The sequence below is a fragment of the Macaca fascicularis genome, chromosome 3, assembly GCF_037993035.2.
Source record: "Macaca fascicularis isolate 582-1 chromosome 3, T2T-MFA8v1.1".
Lineage (NCBI taxonomy): Eukaryota > Metazoa > Chordata > Mammalia > Primates > Cercopithecidae > Macaca > Macaca fascicularis.
In genome coordinates, this window is record NC_088377.1 from 100218165 (window position 1) to 100243853 (window position 25689).

Sequence of the window (25689 nt, forward strand, 5' to 3'; positions counted from 1 at the left end):
CCACCCCAGAAAAAAAGTAAGGAGGAGCAGGGTGTTGCTACAGAAAACACCCTGATCCAAGGCTTATCCGGCTCAACTACTCTTCACCAAAGGTCAAGTTTGGCCACAGACTGGATACTCAACCATTTTATCATCACTAATCCTCATGGTAATCCTCCTGAGGTAGGATCTATTACCTCTTTTTAAAAGATGAAGAAATTAAGAGTAAGAAAGGTTAAGTGACCGATGCCAAGGTTATACAGTCAATAAACTGCAAAGCCATCATGTGTACCCAGCTGTGTTTGGCTCCAAAGCCTGCACTCTTTGCACTATGCTATGCCAAGAAAGAAGAGTTAGATATGGACCCTGGCTTACATTATACTAAGATACATAGCATTTGCATCATACTTCTGGTCAGAAGCAAGATAACAAACAAGGGAAATCAGAGATGCCAGTGGGTGATTCCCAAGGTTTCCACAGCAAAGGACAATCAATACTTGCCTTTCTCCTTCTGGGTCCTACTGTCAGTCAGGCAAGCCTTGGCTGATCCCAGGGCCACCAGCCACCGCTGTCTTTCAGCCACACTTCTGGCCTTCAGGTAGAAATACTGTTCCCCAGGGATTATCAGGTCCATGCGTGTATTATCTACAGAATGAACTGGGACCAAGACAAAGGGAGATCAGAGACCTAGAAGAGCCCTGTCTGGGTAGCCTCCATCCCACCCAACTTCTTCAGCTTAACTGATGGCAGTCATTGAAGGCTTCTTCCCAAAGAGGATGCCGGTCCTCATTACCTCTCCTAATTCACACAAAGTTCTGTTTACTTATCTCATCTTAGACATCTCTGTTAATCAAGAGGGAAAACCTTGCAATACCCCCAAGGCATCACCAAGACTTTGGCCCAAACAGTAATCACCCAATTTAACTTTTCAGTTAAACTGATCCCTTATAGGAATAGAGAAGGAACCTCTCTTTCAGTGGGTATGTGTGTTAAGTAGGCTGCTCTGAGGCCAAAAAACAAGGGTCTGTTTTTTACCTCCTTGGATTTATTGGGCAATAATCAAAAATACAATCTTTTCCATCTTCTACTTCCCTTGACAAGTCAGACCAAAAGTGTGAGAATTTTCTCAGAGGCCTTTAGGAGAAGAAACAAGCAAACCGAACTCTTTCACCCACATCCACTATCTAAATTCCCATTTAATCTGTTTTTCTTCTGAGCCACACCTTGTCAGCATGTCTCAAGACAAAAACAAGAAGTAAAGACTATTTGAAAGTCTGTTAGGTTTTTGCTTGTTTTGTTTTGGTGGAGGGTGTGTGTGTGTCCATCCTGATTTAAACACAAAAGTGTTTGATGCTGCAGTAAAGACTTCAAGTTTTGCTAACAGCCACTGGTCCCAGGTGAGCAGGTCACTAAGGAATGAGTGCTAGTTGAATAGTGAAGCACGTTGCTTTCATTTATTTTGACCACCTCTTAGCCAATCTTCTTATAAAAGTTGGCTACAGTTTTGGGTTTTATTTGCAAGGCTTTCTTTTGACACATAACACTATGTCGTTTGGTCTGTACTATGGAAGCAGCAGAGAAAGGTATGCAGGGGCCAGGGGCTTTTTTGTTTTTGAGGGAAAACAGAAAGAAAAATAAAACTCGCAAGTTGCTTGATTCCTCACCTTGAATTTCACAGACTGCCATTTGTATGCTCCCTTTGCAACCTTTCCAGGCATCTTCAGGAGAATCATAATAGGACAATATTCCCCCACAGAGAAGGAACCATCGAGGCTGCCAACCTGAAAACAAAAGCAAGAGCAACATTGCAATTACTGCCTGTGTATGAAGTACCTCCCAAGATACAGAAATAGAGCCTAACATAGGATACTGGGTTAGCTCCAAGGAGCTTTACATTGCCAGGGTTATTCTAAGAGAAAGAATTAAGTTAGAGAGACCTGTATGTTTTATTCCATTTTTATAAAATTAAAAATGCCCCCAAAAATATATATATATATATATTTTTTGAGATGGAGTCTAGCTCGGTCGCCCAGGCTGGAGTGCAGTGGCACGATCTCGGCTCACTGCACGCTCCGCCACCCAGGTTCACACCATACTCCTGCCTCAGCCTCCCAAGTAGCTGGGACTACAGGCACCCGCTGCCACGCCCGGTTAATTTTTTGCATTTTTAGTAGAGACTGGGTTTCACTGTGTTAGCCAGGATGGTCTCGATCTCCTGACCTTGTGATCCGTCCGCCTCGGCCTCCCAAAGTGCTGGGATTACAGGCGTGAGCCACCGCGCCCAGCCAGAGGTATGTATTTTTTAGTCACATGATTACAGAAGTCTGGAAGGATAAGCAACAAGTACACTGATGACTCTAGGTAATAGGATTTACAAAAATAAAAGATTTGTATTCTGTTTCTTTCCTAATACAGTACCAGTAGTCTGTGATTTTTACTTTTTCTAAGACGAATAATTAGGATGTCCTGAACATTACTGTTATCACACGCTTGCCTTCCTCTCTTCTAAGAAAAATTATCCAAAACTTAGAAATAAGGCAACAAAGATGACAAGGTCCTTTCAACAAATGTCATACAGAGCACCAACTAAGAAGCCTGTCTAGAATCCTATGACCCTTAGGAAAAGGTAACATTGTTTGACTTACTATTTAGTATTGATCCATTGAAATGAAGTAATCTTAAAACATTCAAGGCTTAACTACATTCACTTCAATATTGGAGAATTTCAGGGGACAAACCATATGTAGTAGAAATATGCATCTTATCTAATCCTCTCACACACCCTATATTCTAGTCAAACCACTTATTTGCTGTATTTCTGTCTCGGAACTTTTGCTCCAATTGGATCTCTTCATAAAATGTCATCCCGGCCAGGCGCAGTGGTTCACACCTGTAATCCCAATACTTTGGGAGGTCAAGGTGGGCAGATCACAAGGAGATGGAGACCATTCTGGCCAACATGGTGAAACTCCATCTCTACTAAAAATACAAAAATTAGCTGGGTGTGGCAGCAAGTGCCTGTAATCCCAGCTATTCGGGAGGCTGAAGCAGGAGAATCGCTGGAACCCCAGGAGGCAAAAGTTGCAGTGAGTGGAGATCTTTTCTGAGACTCCGTCTCAAAAAAAAAAAAAAAAAAAAATCATCCCTGACTATCTCTGTGTAAACCTTGTCTTCTCAGGCCTCCTCAGTCAGATGCAGTTCTTTTCTTTCTCTGAAATGCCATAGCCCTCTAGGGATACATTTCTCTCATGGGACTGCCATGGCTGAGGAAGCCAGAGAGAAGGCAGAGCCCCACAGGCTGCTCAGCTACAGACATCTGATGGGCCCTTGGGGTTTGATTCACACAAACCAAGTGGGTAGGACACCAATGGTATCACTTTATTACGTTTTAATAGGAGGCTACTGCACTTCCTGGAGCACCCCCAGCCCAAGATTATGGAACAAGGAACTACACTGTAACCAGAAGCCTGAATAGTCAGCACTAAATCTATGTGAAGGAGTTGGGTAAGTAGGCAAAATATTTCGCTCATCATTTACTTAATCAGGGTCTGCTTCTCCAGAAAGCACAATACTCAGGCCTGCCAGGTACCATGTCTCTTACTTCTTTAAATAAAACTAACACTAATTCTCAGCATCCACTCTCCCATAATATCTGAACTTATCTTCTCACCAAAGATAAGTAATCTTGTCTTAAACTATGGCTTTTGCTCTTCTTATTACATTTTATATAAAGGACTTCTTTCCCAGAGACCTAGACCCTTTACTGAGTGTCAGGAACCCTTAGGCCTTATCTCTACGCTAGCAGCTGGCAAACTTCTTGGGATGAACTTGTAAATTTTTATTTCAGAAGGTGATGCTGGCAAGGCATGGTGGCTCACAGCTATAATATTAATACTGTGGGAGGCCAAGGTGGGTGGATCACTTGAAGCCAGGAATTCCAGACCAGCCTGGGCAACAATGGCGAAACTCATCTCTAATAAAAATACAAAAATTAGCCGAGTGTGGTGGCATACACCTGTGGTCCCAGCAGGAGGTTGATGTGGGAGGACTGCTTGAGCCTGGAAGGTCGAGGCTGTAGTGAGCCATGACTGTGCTACTGCACTCCAACCTGAGTGAGAGTGAGACCTTGTCACAAACAAACAAACAAACAATGTGATACTTCTAGACCTTGGCTTCAAATTCGACAAAAATTCAACTGTGAAGGCCACCACTCCTGTACAAACATTACAACCTGAAAAACCAAATCAATCCTCAGACTGTATCTTGTTGGGCAGAGAATCAGTGCTCCAGGAGTCAGACATTATTGGTGACGTTTCAGCTCTTTGCAAAAGTGTTTATTTACATCCTAGGCCACCTCCCCTCATTGAAACAGAAGAGTCAATTTCTGAGAACCTGAGAAAAGGAAGAGGTCTTTGAAATCACACAGTCCAACCAGCATATTTTATAGATAAGGAAACCAATCCCAGGTAAATTAAGTGACCTAATTAGGGTCACAAAGGAAGTACACAACAGAGCTGGGAAGAAAACTCTCTTTCTATACTGCCCCTTAAGGCATGAAAGCTCCCAAACCTTGGCTCCCCACTCCCAGAAAGTTGTCCTGGTATAGAACAACAGCATCTTTTCACTCCCATGACGCTGGCTGGTGTGAACACCTCAACTCCCATGATGCTGGCTGGTGTGAACACTCCCCAAATCCACCATGACTTTTGTGTAGAAAGCATTTAGAACAGCCTCAATTACTGTATTTTATCAAATTTAGGACCCATCTGTATTTGTCAGTGTTATCCAAAGAAAAAGAACCAGCAGTGTGTTAGGGTGTGTGTGTAAAGATATTATAAGGATGTGTGGGTGGGTATGTGTGCATGTAATGAAATTGTAAGTAACTGGCTCATGTGACTAGAGACTGAGAAGTCCCAAGAGCTGCAATCAGCAAGCTAGGAGAGCTCCATGCTAGCAGGATAAGTTCCATGCTAGCAGGCTCAAGACCCAAGAAGAACCAATGAAAGCTAGAAAAGGCCAACGTCTCAGCTCAAGGCAGTCGCAGGAGGAATTCTCTCTTACTCAGTCCTTTTGTTCTCTTCAAGTCTTTCACTGATTGGATAAGGCTCATCCACATTAGGAAGGGCAATCTACTTTATTAGGTCTATTGATTCAAATGTTAATTGCCTCCACAACATCCTTCCAGATCCAACCAGAATAAACCATCACATCATCGATTTTAAGACACACCATTATTTTACATGACACAAGAAAGAAAAAAATTCTACCAACTAAACAATGACATAGCACAGGTTTCTAAGATGCTTCTTGATTTCACGGTTGTTGAAATGTGAAAAAAGACCCCGATCCCGGAGCAAGATGGCCGAATAGGAGCAGCTCCAGCCTCCAGCTCCCAGCGCGAGCGACACAGAGGACGGGTGATTTCTGCATTTTCAACTGAGGTACTGGGTTCATCTCACTGGGGAGTGCCGGACAATCGGTGCTGGTCAGCCGGTGCAGCCCAACCAGCGAGAGCTGAAGCAGGGTGAGCCATTGCCTCACCTGGGAAGCGCAAGGGGGAAGGGAATCCCTTTTCCTAGCCAAGGGAAACTGAGACACACAACACCTGGAAAATCAGGTAACTCCCACACTAATACTGCACTTTACCAAGGGTCTTAGCAAACAGCACACCAGGAGATTATATCCCACACCTGGCCGGGAGGGTCCCACGCCCATGGAGCCTCCCTCATTGCTAGCATAGCAGTCTGAAATCTAACTGCAAGGCAGCAGCGAGGCTGGGGGAGGGGTGCTTGTCACTGCTGAGGCTTAAGTAGGTAAACAAAGCCACCGGGAAGCTCAAACTGGGTGGAGCCTACTGCGGCTCAAGGGGGCCTGCCTGTCTCTGTAGACTCCATCTCAGGGGACAGGGCATAGCTAAAGAAAAAGCAGCAGAAACCTCGGCAGAGGTAAATGACCCTGTCTGACAGCTTTGAAGAGAGCAGAGGATCTCCCAGCATGGAAGTTGCAATCTGAGAACAGACTGCCTGCTCAAGTGGGTCCCTGACGCCTGAGTAGCCTAACTGGGAGACATCCCCCACTATGTGCAGACTGACACCTCACACCTCACATGGCTGGGTACACCCCTGAGACGAAGCTTAGAGAACAAGAATCAGACAGCAACACTCACTGTTCAGCAATATTCTATCTTCCGCAGCCTCCGCTGCTGATACCCAGGCAAACAGGGTCAGGAGTGGACCTCAAGCAATCTCCAACAGACCTACAGCTGAGGGTCCTGACTGTTAGAAGGAAAACTAACAAACAGAAAGGACACACACCCACACCAAAACCCCATCAGTTCGTCACCGTCATCAAAGACCAAAGGCAGATAAAACCACAAAGATGGGGAAAAAGCAAGGCAGAAAAGCTGGAAATTCAAAAAATCAGAATGCATCTCCCCCTCCAAAGGAACGCAGCTCATTGCCAGCAACGGATCAAAGCTGGATGGAGAATGACTCTGACGAGTTGAGAGAAGAAGGCTTCAGTCAATCAAACTTCTCAGGGCTAAAGGAGGAACTACGTAACCAGCGCAAAGAAACTAAAAATCTTGAAAAAAGAATGGAAGAATGGATAACTAGAATAATCAATGCAGAGAAGGCCATAAACGAACTAACAGAGATAAAAACCATGACACGAGAAATATGTGACAAATGAACAAGCTTCAGTAACCAACTCGATCAACTGGAAGAAAGAGCATCAATGATTAAGATCAAATGAACGAAACGAAGCGAGAAGAGAAGTCTAGAGAAAACAGAGGAAAAAGAAATGAACAAAGCCTCCAAGAAATATGGGATTATGTGAAAAGACCAAATCTACGTCTGATCAGTGTGCCTGAAAGTGAGGGGGAAAATGGAGCCAAGTTGGAAAATACTCTGCAGGATATCATCCAGGAGAACTTCCCCAACCTAGTAAGGCAGGCCAACATTCAAATTCAGGAAATACAGAGAACGCCACAAAGATACTCCTCGAGAAGAGCAACTCCAAGACACATAATTGTCAGATTCACCAAAGGTGAAATGAAGGAAAAAATCTTAAGGGCAGCCAGAGAGAAAGGTCGGGTTACCCACAAAAGGAAGCCCATCAGACTAACAGCAGATCTCTCGGCAGAAACTCTCCAAGCCAGAAGAGAATAGGGGCCAATATTCAACATTCTTAAAGAAAAGAATTTTCAACCCAGAATTTCATATCCAGCCAAACTAAGTTTCATAAGTGAAGGAGAAATAAAATCCTTTACAGACAAGCAAATACTTAAGAGATTTTGTCACCACCAGGCCTGCCCTACAAGAGCTCCTGAAGGAAGCACTAAACATGGAAAGGAACAACTGGTATCAGCCACTGCAAAAACATGTCAAAATGTAAAGACCATCTATGCTAGGAAGAAACTGCATCAACTAACGAGCAAAATAACCAGCTAATATCACAATGACAAGATCAAGTTCACACATAACAACATTAACCTTAAATGTAAATGGACTAAATGGTCCAATTAAAAGACACAGACTGGCAAACTGGATAAAGAGGCAAGACCTGGCCAGGCGTGGTGGCTCACGCCTGTAATCCCAGCATTTTGGGAGGCCAAGGCAGGCGGATCACAAGGTCAGGAGATCGAGACCACCCTGGCTAACACAGTGAGACCCTGTCTCTACTAAAAATACAAAAAATTAGCCGGGGGTGGTGGCGGGCGCCTGTCGTCCCAGTTACTCAGGAGGCTGAAGCAGAAGAATGGCGTGAACCCGGGAGGCGGAGCTTGCTGTGAGCCGAGATCGCGCCACTGCACTCCAGTCTGGGCGACAGAGCGAGACTCCGTCTCAAAAAAAAAAAAAAAAAAAAGAGTCAGGACCCATCAGTTTGCTGTATTCAGGAGACCCATCTCACGTGCAGAGACATACATAGGCTCAAAATAAAGGGATGGAGGAAGATCTACCAAGCAAATAGAGCCAAAAAAAAAAGCAGGGGTTGCAATTCTAGTCTCTGATAAAACAGACTTTAAACCATCAAAGATCAAAAGAGACAAAGAAGGCCATTACATAATGGTAAAGAGATCAATTCAACAGGAAGAGCTAACTATCCTAAATATATATGCACCCAGATTCATAAAGCAAGTCCTTAGAGACTTACAGAGAGACTTAGACTCCCATACAATAATAATGGGAGACTTTAACACCGCACTGTCAACATTAGACAGAAAGTTAACAAGGATATCCAGGAATTGAACTCAACTCTGCACTAAGTGGACCTAAGAGACATCTGCAGAACTCTCCACCCCAAACCAACAGAATATACATTCTTCTCAGCACCACATCACACTTATTCCAAAATTGACCACATAGTTGGAAGTAAAGCACTCCTTAGCAAATGTAAAAGGACAGAAATTATAACAAACTGTCTCTCAGACCACAGTGCAATCAAACTAGAACTCAGGACTAAGAAACTCAATCAAAACTGCTCAACTACATGGAAACTGAACAACCTGCTCCTGAATGACTACTGGGTACATAACGAAATGAAGGCAGAAATAAAGATGTTCTTTGAAACCAATGAGAACAAAGATACAACATACCAGAATCTCTGGGACACATTCAAAGCAGTGTGTAGAGGGAAATTTATAGCACTAAATGCCCACAAGAGAAAGCAGGAGAGATCTAAAATTGACACCCTAACATCACAATTAAAAGAACTAGAGAAGCAAGAGCAAACACATTCAAAAGCTAGCAGAAGGCAAGAAATAACTAAGATCAGAGCAGAACTGAAGGAGAGAGAGACACAAAAAACCCTCCAAAAAATCAATGAATCCAGGAGCTGGTTCTTTGAAAAGATCAACAAAATTGATAGACTGCTAGCAAGACTAATAAAGAAGAAAAGAGAGAAGAATCAAATAGACGCAATAAAAAATGATAAAGGAGATATCACCACCAACCCCACAGAAATACAAACTACCATCAGAGAATACTATAAACACCTCTACGCAAATAAACTAGAAAATCTAGAAGAAATGGAAAATTTCCTGGACACTTACACTCTCCCAATACTAAACCAGGAAGAAGTTGAATCCCTGAATAGACCAATAGCAGGCTCTGAAATTGAGGCAGTAATTAATAGCCTACCAACCAAAAAAAGTCCAGGACCAGACAGATTCACAGCCAAATTCTACCAGAAGTACAAGGAGGAGCTGGTAGCATTCCTTCTGAAACTATTCCAATACCAAAACGTGGCAGAAACACAACAAAAAAAGAGAATTTTAGACCAATATCCCTGATGAACATCGATGCAAAAATCCTCAGTAAAATACTGGCAAACCGAATCCAGCAGCACATCAAAAAGCTTATCCACCATGATCAAGTGGGCTTCATCCCTGGGATGTAAGGCTGGTTCAACATATGCAAATCAATAAACGTACTCCAGCATATAAACAGAACCAAAGACAAAAACCACATGATTATCTCAATAGATATAGAAAAGGCCTTTCACAAAATTCAACAGCCCTTCATGCTAAAAACTCTCAATAAATTCGGTATTGATGGAGCATATCTCAAAATAATAAGAGTTATTTATGGCAAACCCACAGCCAATATCATACTGAATGGGCAAATACTGGAAGCATTCCCTTTGAAAACTGGCACAAGACAGGGATGCCCTCTCTCACCACTCCTATTCAACATAGTGTTAGAAGTTCTGGCTAGGGCAATCAGGCAAGAGAAAGAAATAAAGGGTATTCAGTTAGGAAAAGAAGAAGCCAAATTGTCCGTTTGCAGATGACATGATTGTATATTTAGAAAACCCTATCATCTCAGCCCAAAATCTCCTTGAGCTCATAAGCAACTTCAGCAAAGTCTCAGGATACAAAATTAATGTGCAAAAATCTCAAGCATTCTTATACACCAGTAACAGACAAACAGAGAGCCAAATCATGAATGAACTTCCATTCACAATTGCTTCAAAGAGAATAAAATACCTACGAATCCAACTTACAAGGGATATAAAGGACTTCTTCAAGGAGAACTACAAACCATAGCTCAGTGAAATAAAAGAGGACACAAACAAATGGAAGAACATACCATGCTCATGGATAGGAAGAATCAATATCGTGAAAATGGCCATACTGCCCAAGGTAATTTATAGATTCAGTGCCATCCCCATCAAGCTGCCAATGACTTTCTTCACAGAATTGGAAAAAACTGCTTTAAAGTTCATATGGAACCAAAAAAGAGCCTGCATTGCCAAGACAATCCTTAGTCAAAAGAACAAAGCTGGAGGCATCACGCTACCTGACTTCAAACTATACTACAAGGCTACAGTAACCAAAACAGCATGGTACTGGTACCAAAACAGAGATATAGACCAATGGAACAGAATAGAGCCCTCAGAAATAATACCACACATCTACAGCCATCTGATCTTTGACAAACCTGAGAAAAACAAGAAATGGGGAAAGGATTCCCTATTTAATAAATGGTGCTGGGAAAATTGGCTAGCCATAAGCAGAAAGCTGAAACTGGATCCTTTCCTTACTCCTTACACAAAAATTAATTCAAGATGGATTAGAGACTTAAATGTTAGACCTAATACCATAAAAACCCTAGAAGAAAACCTAGGTAATACCATTCAGGACATAGGCATGGGCAAGGACTTCATGTCTAAAACACCAAAAGCAATGGCAACAAAAGCCAAAATTGACAAATGGGATCTAATTAAACTAAAGAGCTTCTGCACAGCAAAAGAAACAACCATCAGAGTGAGCAGGCAACCTACAGAATGGGAGAAAATTTTTGCAATCTACTCACCTGACAAAGGGCTAATATCCAGAACCTACAAAAAACTCAAACAAATTTACAAGAAAAAACCAAACAACCCCATCAAAAAGTGGGCAAAGGCTATGAACAGACACTTGTCAAAAGACATTCATACAGCCAACAGATACATGAAAAAATGCTCGTCATCACTGGCCATCAGAGAAATGCAAATCAAAACCACAATGAGATACCATCTCACACCAGTGAGAATGGCAATCATTAAAAAGTCAGGAAACAACAGGTGCTGGAGAGGATGTGGAGAAACAGGAACACTTTTACACTGTTGGTGGGATTGTAAACTAGTTCAACCATTGTGGAAAACAGTATGGCGATTTCTCAAGGATCTAGAACTAGAAATACCATATGACCCAGTCATCGCATTACTGGGTATATACCCAAAGGATTATAAATCATGCTGCTATAAAGACACATGCACATGTATGTTTATTGCGGCACTATTCACAATAGCAAAGACTTGGAATCAACCCAAATGTTCATCAGTGACAGACTGGATTAAGAAAATGTGGCACATATACACCATGGAATACTATGCAGCCATAAAAAAGGATGAGTTCGTGTTCTTTGTAGGGACATGGGTGCAGGTGGAAACCATCATTCTCAGCAAACTGATTTAAACCGCAAAAACATTAAACCAAACACTGCATGTTCTCACTCATAGGTGGGACTTGAACAATGAGATCACTTGGACATGGGAAGGGGAACATCACACACCGGGGCCTATTATGGGGAGGGGGAGGGGAAAGGGATGGCATTTGGAGTTATAACTGATGTAAATGACGAGTTTTTTACATGGGTGCTGACAAGTTGATGGGTGCAGCACACCAACATGGCACATGTATACATATGTAACAAACCTGCACGTTGTGCACATGTACCCTAGAACTTAAAGTATAATAATAAAAAAAAAATGTGAAAAAGTGTCCTAAAATTGAAAAAAATGTACGAAACTAGTTTTATCTTACAAGAATTTGAAAAATGTTGAAGAGCAGCTCTCAACCCCACCCAAAGCACAGCTGCAGTAAATTCTGAAAGCAGCTTGAAGGCTGGGTTCCGTGGTTCACTCCTGTAATCCCAGCACTTTAGGAGACTGAGGCAGGAGGATTGCTTGAGGCTGGGAATTCAAAACCAGCCCAGTCAACATAGTGAGATCCTGTCTCCACAAAAAATTTTAAAAATTAGCTGGGCAAGGTGATACACCTGAGACAGGACTGCCTGAGCCTAGAGTTCGAGACTACAGTAAGTTATGATCACGCCACTGCACTCCAGCCTGGGTGACAGAGTGAGATGTTGTCTCAAAAAAAAAAAAAAAAAAAGGTAGCTGGTAAATTATGATAGCAACTGAAACATTACCTTCCTTATAACAGGTTCTGTATTTATCTAGGGGAGGTTATAATTATACAAGGGATATTCAATATATGGCAATTTTATTCTGTCCTTTGTAACTACACAAACTGTGACCAAGAAAAACTTTTCTTATAAGCACAAAATTCTTGCAGTTTCAAAAGGCACATTAAGAGACCAGAGAAATATCATTCCTATTAGACAAAATTTAAATGCAGAGTGATGGAGAGAGTTCAGATTAGCACCAGGACATACTGCTCTTTCATAATGTCCACTGATGGGAAACTGGGATACGGCCCAGGAATGATGAATTGTAGAGAAAACAGGCATGGATGAAAAAGAGACCATTAATCCAGTTTCTATTTTAAATTAATCTGCAGTTATCTCAGAAATGATCAGTCAAGGGAACTAAAGGGCAGATGAAAACTGTTGGTCTGAACTACTCCCTGCTCCCTTAGATGACCACTAGACTATCTTCCTATCCAATCTCCACCCTCTTTTATGCCATCCTCTATTAGAGATACAATGTGGTATCACTCAAATTCCCTGCTTGGAAGGATTACACATGAAACTTCAACGAGCAGGGGAGAGTTTTAGCTCATATTAGCTATCATTGCCAGGGATGGGGTAGGGGGTTAAAAAAGAGTATTTAAATACCAATTTCATACACTTTGTGTTATCCTGGATTGTTTCACTACAGAAAGTATACTTGACATTTAATTTTTGGCAATCCAGCATCTACCTAGTACTTTTCCACTGATGAAAACTCCCTTCTCCACACTCCATCCATGGGGTTTGGGTGGGGGTGACCAGCTCCAGGGTAGGTATGTGATTTAGGCCTAAATGAAGCTTCACATCCCCTATCCTCAATGATATCCAGAATGGGCAAGTGGCCCAACTGGAGACAATTCTGGGACTTTTGCTGGGAGTGGGCAAAGGCATAAAGAAATGAGGACTATTTCTTTTCTCTCTGGTCTTAAGAAAGTTAGCCTGCAGCTGCCTGCAGCAGTTTGCCATCACATAGGACCTAAACATGATTCACACACAAAGGGAATGGGACTGGAAGGATTTGAGGGACAGAAGGAGAAGGAAGAAAATCTGGATGACATTGTTTGAACCCCTTGATCAGCCCACATCATTCCTGAAGGTAAGACACCCCCTAGACTTTTCTATTAAATGAACCAATAAACATCCCTTTTTACTTTAAGCCTGCATGAACTGGGTCTTTCTGCAAACACAAAAGCTCTAAACTATCACATGATCATCTCACAAAACGTACAAAAAGCACTTGACAAAAATCTAACACCCTTTCATAATAAAAATACCTAACAAACTTAGAAGAGAACTTCAACCTGATAAAGACATCTACAAAAAACCCATAGTTAATATGTATAAGGTGAAAAACAGGATGCTTCCCCTCAAAGATGGGAAACAAGACAAGGATGTTTGTTTTTACCACTTTTAGTCAACACTGTACTAAAGCTTTTAGCCAGGGCAATTAGTCAATAAGTGAAATAAAAGACATCTAGATTGGAAAGGAAGAAGCAAACCCAGCTCTAATCACAGATGGGCTCTTATATATTTAAACAAAAACAAAACGCAAGGAAGCCAGTAAAAAAAACTACTAGAATAAATAAGTTCAGCAAGGAAATAGGATATAAGACTAACATACAATTAAAATTGTATCTCTGTACAGTTGCAATGAACAGTCTGAAAATGAAAGTTTTCAGTACAATGGCGTGACCTGGGCTCACTGCCACCTCCGCCTCCCGAGTTCAAGTGATTCTCCTGCCTTAGCCTCCCGAGTAGCTGGGATTACAGGTGCCCGCCACCACACTCGGCTAATTTTTGTATTTTGAGTAGAGACGAGCTTTCACCATATTGGCCAGGCTGGTCTCAAACTCCTGACCTCAGGTGATCCACCCACCTTGGCCTCCCAAAGTGCTGGGATTACAGGCGTGAGGACCACAGCTGACCAACAATAAAATTTTAAAAATAAGTGTAAAACACTGAAAACTACAAAACATTGTTCAAAGAAATTAAAGATTTAAAAATCACTATTCCAAAACTGCTACCAGCTTATTCTTTTCTCACATAGTGCAGTGCCTTTCTATACTTAATGGACAAACAACTGTGTAAAATTTACTTTTAAAAAATCTTAGCCAAAAGGCTTTTCAGTTCAATTAATGTTGAACAATATGTTTTCAATGAGCATAATTTTCTTCAAAAAATGCATTTATATTTGGATTTAAACTGGCATACCTCATGTTAACTTTACACTAAAATTTCTTTTTTTAAATTTCCCAACAGCAACCACCGTTTTTAAGTCAAAATTTCTAAATGGAGATGTTCCTATTCCCTTAAAAGATCCAAACCAAAAGTAATTACTTATGAGCCATACCCACTTCTGACTAGAAAGTACTGTAGCTTCGCTTCATTCTTCTGGCAGCTGCCTTGTGACAAGTGCCTCATCCAAACACATCACTATGAAAAACTGTACTCCATTAAATAGACACTTAAAAGTTTTAAGACTTACATAAAATAAAATTCATTATTTGGTGAACAATTCTGAGTTTTGATAAATGCATAGTCCTTTAATAACCACCGCAATAATCAAGATACAGAAAATTCCATTCTACCAAAATTGTCCCCAAAATTCCCTTGTATTACTCCTTTGTGATCAAGCCTTCCCCTCTCCCTTTACCCTTGGCCAACCACTGTTGTGCTTTCATTTTAAGTTCAAAATATTTCACAATTTTCTTGGAGACCTTCTCTTTGACCCACAGGCTACTTTGAAGTGTACTGTTTAATTTCCTAATATTTCAGAGGATTCTCTACATCTGTTATTAATTTGTAGTTTACTTCTTTTTTTTTTTTTTTGAGACGGAGTCTTGCTCAGATGCCCAGGTTGGAGTGCAGTGGCGCGATCTCGGCTCACTGCAAGCTCCGCCTCCCGGGTTCACACCATTCTCCTGCCTCAGCCTCCCGAGTAGCTGGGACTACAGGCACCCGCCACTACGCCCGGCTAATTTTTTTGTATTTTTAGTAGAGACGGGGTTTCACCGTGTTAGCCAGGATGGTCTCGATCCCCTGACCTCGTGATCCGCCCGTCTCGGCCTCCCAAAGTGCTGGGATTACAGGCGTAAGCCACCGCGCCCGGTCTGTAGTTTACTTCTATTAAAGACACAGAACATTCTTTTGACAAGTTTTGGCAAGGTTTACTATTATAGCTCAGAATATGGTCTATCTTGGTGAATGTTCTATGTGCATGTGAAAAAAATGCAATATTCTATTGTATTTTGTTCAGTTTATTGTAATAATTACAATGGGCTTATTACATCTTGGCCCAATAATGACTCTTAAATAAACAACTAGTAGAATGCCTACTAGTTAGCCTCATGCTAGAGTATATCATTCTGCCTTTAAGTCTACCACAGTTCCTTCAGAACTTTTGCCTTAAAAATTAAGGTGTTCTGGGAAAGCAGAAGTTCATAATCTTACTGTTTAACAGGAAAAACAATTTAAAAATTAACATATTGTGAATTTTAAAAATCCTTAAGAGGGGTTGGGAGAGGGAGAGGATCAGGAAAAATTAATGAATGCTGGGCTTAATAACTAGGTGATGGGATGATCTGTACAGCAAACAACCATGGCACACATTTATCTATGTAACAAACCTGCACATGTACCCCTGAACTTAAAGTTGAAGATTAAAAAAAAAAAAAAAAAAATCCGTAAGAACTACTGTTGTGTAGAAATGCAGGAAAAAAAAAAAAATGAAAAGGGACTATTTAAACTCTTTCTAGAAAAGTTAGCCAAAAGTAAAGAAAAAAAGTGAACAAAAGGTGCTTTTTCATTAACAATAAGAGGAAAAATTAGTGACCATAATAAAGGGGGAACAGAACGGGAGAAAGAAAAGGTTAAGTCCCTTAACTTCTTTCAGCTTTAGTTTCCTTTTCTACAAAATTTCAGCTGGAGTTTAGATGATGCCTAGAAGTCTCTCTCAGCTTTCAAAACCTATCCTAACACAAAGTAACAGAAAACTCCCATCTTTCCCAGAATCTGATTCAAGAGATAGTAACTGCCAGGTACGGTGGCTCATGGGGCAGAAGGATCAGTTGAGGCCAGGAGTTCAAGACCAGCTTGGGCAACATAGCAAGACCCTGTTTCCAAACAAATTTTTTTAAATAAAAAAAGAGAAAGTAACTAATGCCAAGAAAAAAAGTGAAATTAATGTCTTGATAGGATTGACAATCTGAAATGTTGAGTCAAGACAATTTATTCATTATAAATTATGGTTTCTATGTTCATAACCCATGTATATTATGATATCATATATTACGTATGCTATATAGAGATGTTAATAGTGAAATAATCTACCATTTTAAATTGAAGCAAAGCAGAGCTATTCATTTACTACCCCTGACCTCCATAGCCTTGGTGTTTTCTAATGTCCAACCTGAGCGCTCAGCCATACCTCATCCCATTAGAGCCCTCCCCAACCTCAGCTTCTCTAGGGGAGTTCCAGACAGGGATGTGGACAGCAAAGCCTTGGGTTCCTCTGCCAGGTCAGTCAGTAGAGTTCTGTTGTAGCTGGGCAGGACGGAAGAAAGAAGAAACACTCCTCATTGTAACAGTTAACCAAGCATTAGCTAAATTATAGGCTTCTTAATTTACCATTAATTAATTCACAAAGCATTTTCTGAGCAGTTATAATTTGTCAGGTTTGGAGATTTAGAGAAAAGATCCCAGCTTCAAGGAGCGACAGATTAGTTGAGAGTCTACCATGTAGATGGTGAGAAGACCAACTATAATTACAATACATTATATCAAATTATCTTTAAAACCTTCTGCTAGAAGATGTAGGTCACCTCTCCTGTGTGCTTTGAGCTACCAAACTAAATATTTATTTGTTCTGCACACTGCTTCTCATATGTCTTACCAGCACCTTAACTCAAGACAATGGAGTGAGGAAACCATGGTTTAAGTTCAGACTCATAACATCCAGGTATGTCATCTTGAGGACACTACTTAATTCCTCTGGGCATTATTTCTCTTATCTCTCTCTCTCTCTCTCTCTCTCTCTCTATCTCATCCTATCCTATCCTATCCTATCCTATCCTATCCTATCCTATCCTATCTACCTGAGACAGAGTCTTACACTATCTATTTGCGACAGTCTTGCTCTGTCACCCATCTATCCATCTGAGACAGAGTCTCTATCTATCTGTCTGTCTGTCTGTCTGTCTGTCTATCTATCTATCTACCTATCTATCTGCAACAGAGTCTCGTTCTGTTGCCCAGGCTGGAACACAGGTGTGATCTTGGCTCACTGCAACCTCTTAGCTCACTGCAACCTCCACCTTCTGGGTTCAAACAATTCTGCTGCCTCAGCCTCCCAAGTAGCTGGGATTACACGCGTGTGCCACCACGCCCAGCTAATTTTTGTATTTTTATTACAGACTGGGCTTCACCATGTTGGCCAGGCTGGTCTCAAACTCCTGGCCTCAAGCGATCTGCCCACCTCAGCTTCCCACACCATTACAGGTGTGAGCCACCATGCCCGGTCTACAACGGACTTTTAATTAAGAATATATAGCTGGGTGAGGTGGCTCATGCCTGGGATTCCAGCACTTTGGGAGGCCAAGAAGGGTGGATCACGAGGTCAGGAGTTCAAGACCAGCCTGGCCAACATAGTGAAACCTCGTCTCTACTAAAAATACAAAAAAAAAAAAAAAAAATTAGGCAGACATGGTGGCAGGCACCTGTAATCCCAGCTACTTGGGAGGCTGAGGCAGAGAATCGCTTGAACCCGGGAGGCGAAGGCTGCAGTGAGCCGAGATTGCGCCACTGCACTCCAACCTGGGTGACAGAGCGAAACTGTCTCGAAATAAATAAATAAGAATATATAAAGAGCTCTCACAACTCAGTAATAAAAACAATTAACTTTTAAAAATGGGTTAAAGATTTGAACAGACACTTCACAATGGAAGAGACAGCAATGGCCAATAATTATATCAGAAAGAATCCACGAGGAACCACAATTTGCAAATAGAAGGCTGAATACACAGAGACCAAAGTTTCTGGGCATCATTAATCAAAACAGTGATCTAATTAACCTACCCTTAAAGTGAACTAGGAATCTGCCTGGTACACAGTGGAGCATGTCTGCAGAGTATCTGACACTAACGGGCATGATCCAGAAACTGCTAACATTAAGCTAAATATCCACAGCATATTCTTAACAAACCTAAGTACGGCTATTATTGTTGCTGTCATTTTAAAACTGAGATTCAGGAAGATTAAGTAACTTGCTCAAGGTATTAGCACTACTAAGTACTGGAGCAAAGGTTCAAACTCAGGGCTCTCTGACTCCAACCTTTTACACTTAAGCATTGGTGCAATGCTGGCTTGTGACTTTATCACTAAAACCATAAATTACACGGTAAAGAGTTGAGCACTGAATATCCAGGTAAAAAAAAAAAAAAAAAAAAAGTTGTACCCTTACCTCATATCGTACACAAAAATTAATGCAAAATGGATGAGAATTAAATGTAAGAGCTAAAAACTATTTTTAAAACCTTAAGAGTAAATCTTCATGACCTTGGGTTTGGCAATGGTTTCCTAAGACAATGTAACACCAAAAACAAACAATAAAAGAAAAAACTGATAAATGAGACTACATCAAAATTTAAAACTTTTGTGTTGCACATGATACCAGGAGGAAAATGAAAAAGACAACCTACAGAAAAGAAAATACAGTTGATCCTTGAATACCATGGGTTTGAATTTCAAGGGTGCACATGCGGATTTTCTTCCACTTCTGCTACTCTGACATAGCAAAGCCAACCCCTCCCCTTCCTCTTCCTCTGCCTCCTTAATGTGAAGACAGCAAGAATGAAGACCTTTACGATGATCCACTTCCATTTTATGAATAGTAAATGTATTTCTCTTCCTTATAATTTTCTTCATAACCCTTTCTTTGGCTTACTTTATTGTAGGAATGCAGTATACAATACATATGACATATAACATATGTGTTAATTGTTAAAGTTATTCATAAGGCTTTTCATCATAAGGCTTTTGGTTATTCGCAGGCTACTGGTTAAGATTTTGGGGGAGTCGAAAGTTACATGCAGATTTTTTGACTGTGGGGGTTGATACCCCAACTCATGCATTGTTCATGGGTCAACTATATTTGCAAATCATCTATCTAACAAGGAACTTATATCCAGAATAAAGAATTCTTGGCCGGGTGCAGTGGCTCACACCTGTAATCCTAGCACTTTGGGAGGCTGAGGCAGGCGGATCATCTGAGGTCAGGAGTTCGAGACCAGCCTGGCCAACATGGTGAAACTCCGTTTCTACTAAAAATTCAAAAATTAGCCGGGCATGGTGGCAGGCACCTGTAATCCCAGCTACTAGGGAGACTGAGGCAGGAGAATCGCTTAAACTCGGGAGGTGGAGGTTGCAGTGAGCAGAGATCGCACCACTGCACTCCAGCCTGGGTGACAGAGTAAGACTCTATCTCCAAAAAAGAAAAAACTCTTACAACTCTATAATGAAAAAATAACCCAAACAAATGGGCAAAAAATGCAGACATTTTTCCAAACTAGATATACAAATGGATAATCAGCATATAAAAAGATAATCAACATCAAGTCAGAGAAATATAAATCAAAACCATGAGACACCATTTCACATCCACTAGGATAGCTATACTAAGACAATAATGAGGTTGATGAGAATGTGAAGACAGAAACTTCTTTGATTACTGATGAGAATGTAAAATGGTGTAGTCACTACGGAAAACTATTTGGTAGTCTCCCAAATTATTAAATAGTTATCATATGACTCCAGCAATTCCACTCCTAGGTATTATAGATATCCAAGAGAAACGAAATCATGTCTATACAAAAACTTGTACATGACTGTTCACAGCAGTGTTATTTTATAATAATTAACAAAAACAAAAACAAGAAGAACAGCCCAATCCAAATGTTCTTCAACTGAGAATGGATAAATAAAACACGATATACACATACAATGAAATATTATTTGGTAATAAAAAGGAATGAAGTTCTGATACATGCTATCCAAAAAAAACATTATGCTATGGAAAAGAAGCTAGCCACAAAAGACCACATATTATATAATTCCAATTATATAAACTGCCTAGAAGAGGCAAATCTGTGCAGACAGATTCGTGATTGCCAACAGCGAAGGGCAGGTGTAGGAGTGACTGCTAATGGGTACGGGTTTCTTTCTGGGATAATGAAAATGTTCTAAAATTGATCATGGTAATAGTTACACTTTTTATATATACTAAAATCACTGACTTGTACATTTTAAATGGATGAATTTTATGGTTTATGAATTAACTCCATAAAGATGTTAAAATGTTAACAACAAAAAGGGTTGACCAGTGGTTGAGAAACCAGGAATCCTCATATTCCAGATGTCTTCCTGGTACTGTTTACACAGCACTAGTATATAGGGCAAGAGTCACCTTCCTCCACCTGAGGGGAAACAAAATTATAGCACATCCTTAATGAAGACCACCTGGCCAGTATGATGCAGGCTTTTGTTATTTTCAGAATGCAGTAATGCAATGTGCCTGAGCCTTAACCTGCTGGAGAGGCGCAAGCAGCCTGCGGCTAGCTAGAGTTCACGATAGCAGCCCTCCTATCAGCTGAGTGGGCAGGAAAAGGACCTAAAACTACAAAGTAGAAAGTACAGGTTAGGAAATTTCCTTGTGGCAAAACATATGCACAACATTGGGCGTCAAAGCTTTCTTCACTACTGAATTCCTCTCCACTTCCCACTCCCGAAATAGAGTCTGCTATTCTAGGTCAAACATACTTTAAATATAGGTACATTATGAATCAGCTAGAATTACATAATGATCAAGCAGGAAGGACCTTTAAAAGTATTGTCTAATGGAGCACTGACTCTGAAGCCACTTAATAAGTGGCTGTGTGACCTTCAGCAAATCCATGTCTCTATACCTCAGTGTCTTCATCTGGAAAATGGGCATAATAAAGGCAACTGTTTTCTGAAATTGCTGCAAAAACTGAGTTAATCCATGTAAAATGTTTAGAAAAGTGCTTGGCACATTGTAAGTACTAATAAATTTTTAACTGTTCTTATAATTATAAACTGGTAAATCCCATTATTTTCATGGAGGAAGACGCTAAGGCTCAGAATGCTAAAGTGACCCTGCAGTTGGCAGTAACAGGGCTGTTTGCCAGGCTTCAGGTCTCTTTGACTCCTCAACCAGTGTTCTAGAGCATTAATGTGTACCCCTGCATGTATGATACTCCTTGACTAACTTTTAGGTCTTGAAAGACACAAATTAACAAACACAGTGCTTCTTTAGAAGCATATCTCATACAATGTGGGAATCTGTAACATGTTTTTAATTCACTCTCTTTTCATCCCAAGTTTAACCTTCTAACATCTGAAGAAAGGTACTGGCACTAAATCCTGGAATGTCCAAAAGGCAGGATGGCACCAGACTGTAAGAGAAAATACACGTAAACTTTTTTTTTAATATTTCATTGAAGGAGGATAGAATACCTGAATATGCTTAGCATTTAAAGAAAGAGACTTCTTTTCTCTTTCTGCATTCTAGAAATACACTCATGTAAACCTCAGATGCTATTATCAGGGCTTGATGAGTTCTACCTTTCAGTAATGAATACCTATCAATTTAAAATTCAAGAGGCAAAAGAAGCTCACAAAATAATAATACGTAGTATTTAGTGAAGTACAATAAATGCAGCAGGATACAAAGATGTAACCAGAAAACATTCTATGCTACACTAAAGCCAGAGTAAGCTTTTAAACAATCTCATCACTTCTCTTTCTTTCATAGATGCATGCATGCATGTACCCACATGCACACACACAATCACATCACAGTGTTTAAACCAGCCTATGAGGCCCTGAAATATCTGGCCTCCTGCACACCCCTGCATCTTTGTTGGAGCCTCACTCTCCTCAGCTCTCAGCCAGACGGGTCCTCTTTCCTTTCCTCAAACTCACACGTCTCTCTTCTGCTCTGGGGCCTTGACACTGGCATTCCCTGTGCCTGAAAAGTTCTTTACTTCCTCTAACTACACTTCTGCCTTGGCCTCTCCACCGAACTATTAACAGCTTGATTTATCCTTCAGACTCTGCTTAAACTTTTCCTCAAAGCAGCTTTCTCTAACAACCTGCACTAGCCTCTTTGCCCTCCCTCCTCCCCAACCAATCACACACAATGAAACATGGTTCTAACCACTTATCCAATAAATATCTTTCTTCCCCCACCAGACTGTAGGCTCAAGAAGGGCACTGCCTTTGTTCAACATTCCTTCCCCTGTACCTAGCACAGTAGATGTTGAATGAAATTAACAACATCCCCTAAGGATTCAAAAGACCAAGTGATAAACTGATTTCCTAACTTCACTCAAATTTGACACAAGGCATCCCATATCAAGCTGTCAGCATGACAAATACACAAACCACACAAACAGAGGCATGGGTTATACACTACCTTTGGAGAAAAATTCAGAATGAACAAAAACTTGGATTGGGATTACATGTATTTTAAAGTTACCATGTGTAAACCTACAAGAAAAAAAAAGTTACTTTTTAAAACAAGCTTCAGAAAAAGAAAAAGTAACTTGTCACTAACACAACATGCTCATTTTGGAAGACCAAGTAGAAAAGTGGAGAGTGGAGGAAACAAGAATGCATGTGATCCTCCTAGGCTATTACCATTTCTTTCCCAAGTAAATTTATCTCCTAAAAGGAGAGAATATGCTGAACCATCATTCTAAGTGTATCTGGAAAAGTACCCAGTGGCGTGATGGGCTTCTATGAACAGTATGCCTACAAGGACGGGGCACGCGGGTTAAGGGAACAAGCAGCATCATGTAAAGCTGTCTTTGGCAATGGCTCCAGTGCCCTCTTCTTCAGGGTTTCCACCCTAGCACCACTCACAGCATTAAGTTCTCTTACTTTGGGAAGAAAAAAGTAGACTCTTTTTAGGAACAGATAGGAATCACAAGACAAAGATTCCAAAAGATCCTTCTAGAGAGTTCTGCTTTATTGAAGGATACACAAGGACAGTCAGCAACAATAACAGCAAAAGCATTTCACTACCAGGAAATAGTTACTGTATCAAGAGACTAAACTTTCCATATAGAATGGAGAAGGAAAAGGGGGGGGGGGAACCCCACAGAACAACAAAAAAAGTTGGGGGTGGGGAAGAATGGGAAAAAAAGAAGAGTGTCGAAGATAAAGAAAAAAAGGTAAAAAGTGTGTGTAATGAATCGAAAGGATTGAAGGACCAGCAACTAAATTTTACTCAAGTATATGCATCTGAGAGCTTAAAGAGACCTCAAGAGGAAAACTGCCAGGTCAAGCCTCCTCCCCTTAGGTTAGCAGTGCTGATCAGCCTCTGGCATCCACCAAACCAAAGCCTAGCTTTGAGTTACTGTCATCTAATCTAATTGCGGACATCACGGAAGGTCCTTGAAGCAAACAAGAAAAACCTCTTCTCATTTAGGCTCTACTAATGATTACAGAAAAAAATAAACAGGCGAACTCACTGCTAATTATACTAGGCAAAGGGAAGAGATTCTGGGTACGCTCAACAGGGGCACCTTTGGCTGTGCTATGTGTGACCTCCTCCAAGTTACTATGCCAACTGATCCTCCCACACACACCCATTCTTAAAACACCCGGCGCATTACCATACTACAACCTTTTAAAAATTATCCCACAAAAGAAAGGAAAACGTCTCTCACCCACTCTAAGGGATACTGGGAACATTTCTGCTTTCAAACACACTGCCTTTAAAATTTTAAAGACCTAATCTATTTTCTGTGATAAAAAGTTTACTTCCAAAAAATTGGCTAGCACAGTTTCCAGCATATAGTAGGCTTTTTTTTAAATACTAGTTGCATACATGAAAAGAATGATCGTTCTGAATAATTTTCACAGCTGTAGAATAGTTACAACCTTCTCAAGATATGAAGCTTTTACCTCCACAAACCAGCAAAAAGGGCGGGTACTATTTTAAAGCCAATCTGTAAGGCACGGCAAGAAAGTTGCAAATATTTGCATTCATTTAACGGTAATTTCAGAGTCTGTAAAACAAAAGGAAATACTCAACGAGAAAATATAAAAACCTTGTGCAGAGCTTTGAAACTGTGGAGTTGGGACTCTGACACCTTGGTGTGCACGCAGATGACTCAGAAGGTGACAAAGGGAAAATGTTTGCACTGAGGACTTTGATAAAGGATCTTTCCCCTGTGGAATTCCAGGTTACTGCTGGCATTCTTCTGAAACCTTCCAACCTAGCTGCGAGCCAAGGGAGTCCGGTTCCTTCGCCAAAATTCAAGAGATTCCCAGAGGACCCCACGGCGGGACGTCTGCGCTTTCCTCCCGCTGCCATGAGAGCACCGTGCCTTTCAAGTCATCCCAAATCTCAGTCTTTGTAGCCTTCCTTGAAGCAAAAGGGCAGCCACAGCTCTTACCCAATCCCAAGAGAGGACCGTGTCGTCCAGCAGGGTGACACGGTCCCGTGAGAGAACTGCTTTGGGAAATACTCCCGGTCCACGCTGGCCTCAGGAAAGGGCCGTGACCCCCGCCCCGGACGAGTCCAGACACCGCCCTCCCGCAGCACAGACAAAGGACCGGCCCCCAGCGCGCCCCTGGCCCGGCGCGGCCACTCACCGCTCAAATAGTTGGTCCACTTGTACAGCACCCCCTCCATGGCGCCCGCTGCCACTCGGCCCACGCCCGCCGGCCCCCTCACTGCCCCAGACCCCAGGAGGCGAGGAGCACCGGCAGCAGGGCCATCACCCGGCGCGGCCCAGACGCCCACTCCCGGCGCCCGGGCGCGGTGTAGGGACGCCCGGTCCGCCTCACATCCTCGGCCCGGGGGCGGGGTCACTGCGGCGGCCTCGGCGCGAGAAGCCCAGTCAGCCGGTGAGCCCGTGCTGCGAAGCCAGGCACGCTGTTCACAAGGAGGCACGGGCTCGAGCCCTACGTGGATCGGAGGGGCAGCCGAAGCCCCCGAAGTGCGGCGACTGAGCTGCCGGTCGCAGGCGGCGCCACGGCGCACTACCTGAACCCTCGACCTGCCGGGCCCGGGACGCGCTCACGCATGCCCAGTGCGCCGCTCGCGCGCCCCTTCCCAAAATCCACTCCGGGATTTTGCGGCGGCCGCGGCGGGGCGGACTTTGTGGGCAAGGCACGCAGGGAAATTGAGTCCTGAGATGCGGACGGGTGACTAGGCGATGGGAGGAGGAACGCCCCTGAGACAAGTGTGGAGCACAGTTCTGACTGTAAAGGGTGCCTGACGTTTGGGGGTCTACGTGACCTCTCACGATACCCCCTGTGTTCTTTTTCCAAAGCTGCCTAATTGATCTCACACACTTTGAGGTAGCCGATAATAGGGCGTAAAGAGATGATTGGAATTTCAGGGTAGAATACTATGAGGCCAGTGTAAACAGGTGTTGTCCAG

The 25689-nt window shown here is 41.9% G+C and overlaps 1 protein-coding gene across 4 annotated transcripts in view; it reads right to left on the reverse strand.

Annotated features, from left to right (window-relative positions):
• PLEKHA8 (pleckstrin homology domain containing A8) overlaps positions 1-25331 on the reverse strand; it is a 100001-nt gene extending 74670 nt beyond the window's left edge. For all 4 annotated transcript variants that reach the window (XM_045388961.3, XM_045388960.3, XM_005549891.5 and 1 more), the window contains exons 1-3: positions 24897-25331; positions 1644-1760; positions 481-636 (exon numbers count right to left, since the gene is read on the reverse strand). In XM_045388961.3, coding sequence (XP_045244896.2) covers positions 481-636; positions 1644-1760; positions 24897-24936 — 313 coding nt within the window. In that variant the 5' untranslated portion in view covers positions 24937-25331. The remainder of the gene's footprint in view (positions 1-480; positions 637-1643; positions 1761-24896) is intronic.
• Between the last annotated feature and the right edge of the window lie 358 nt (positions 25332-25689).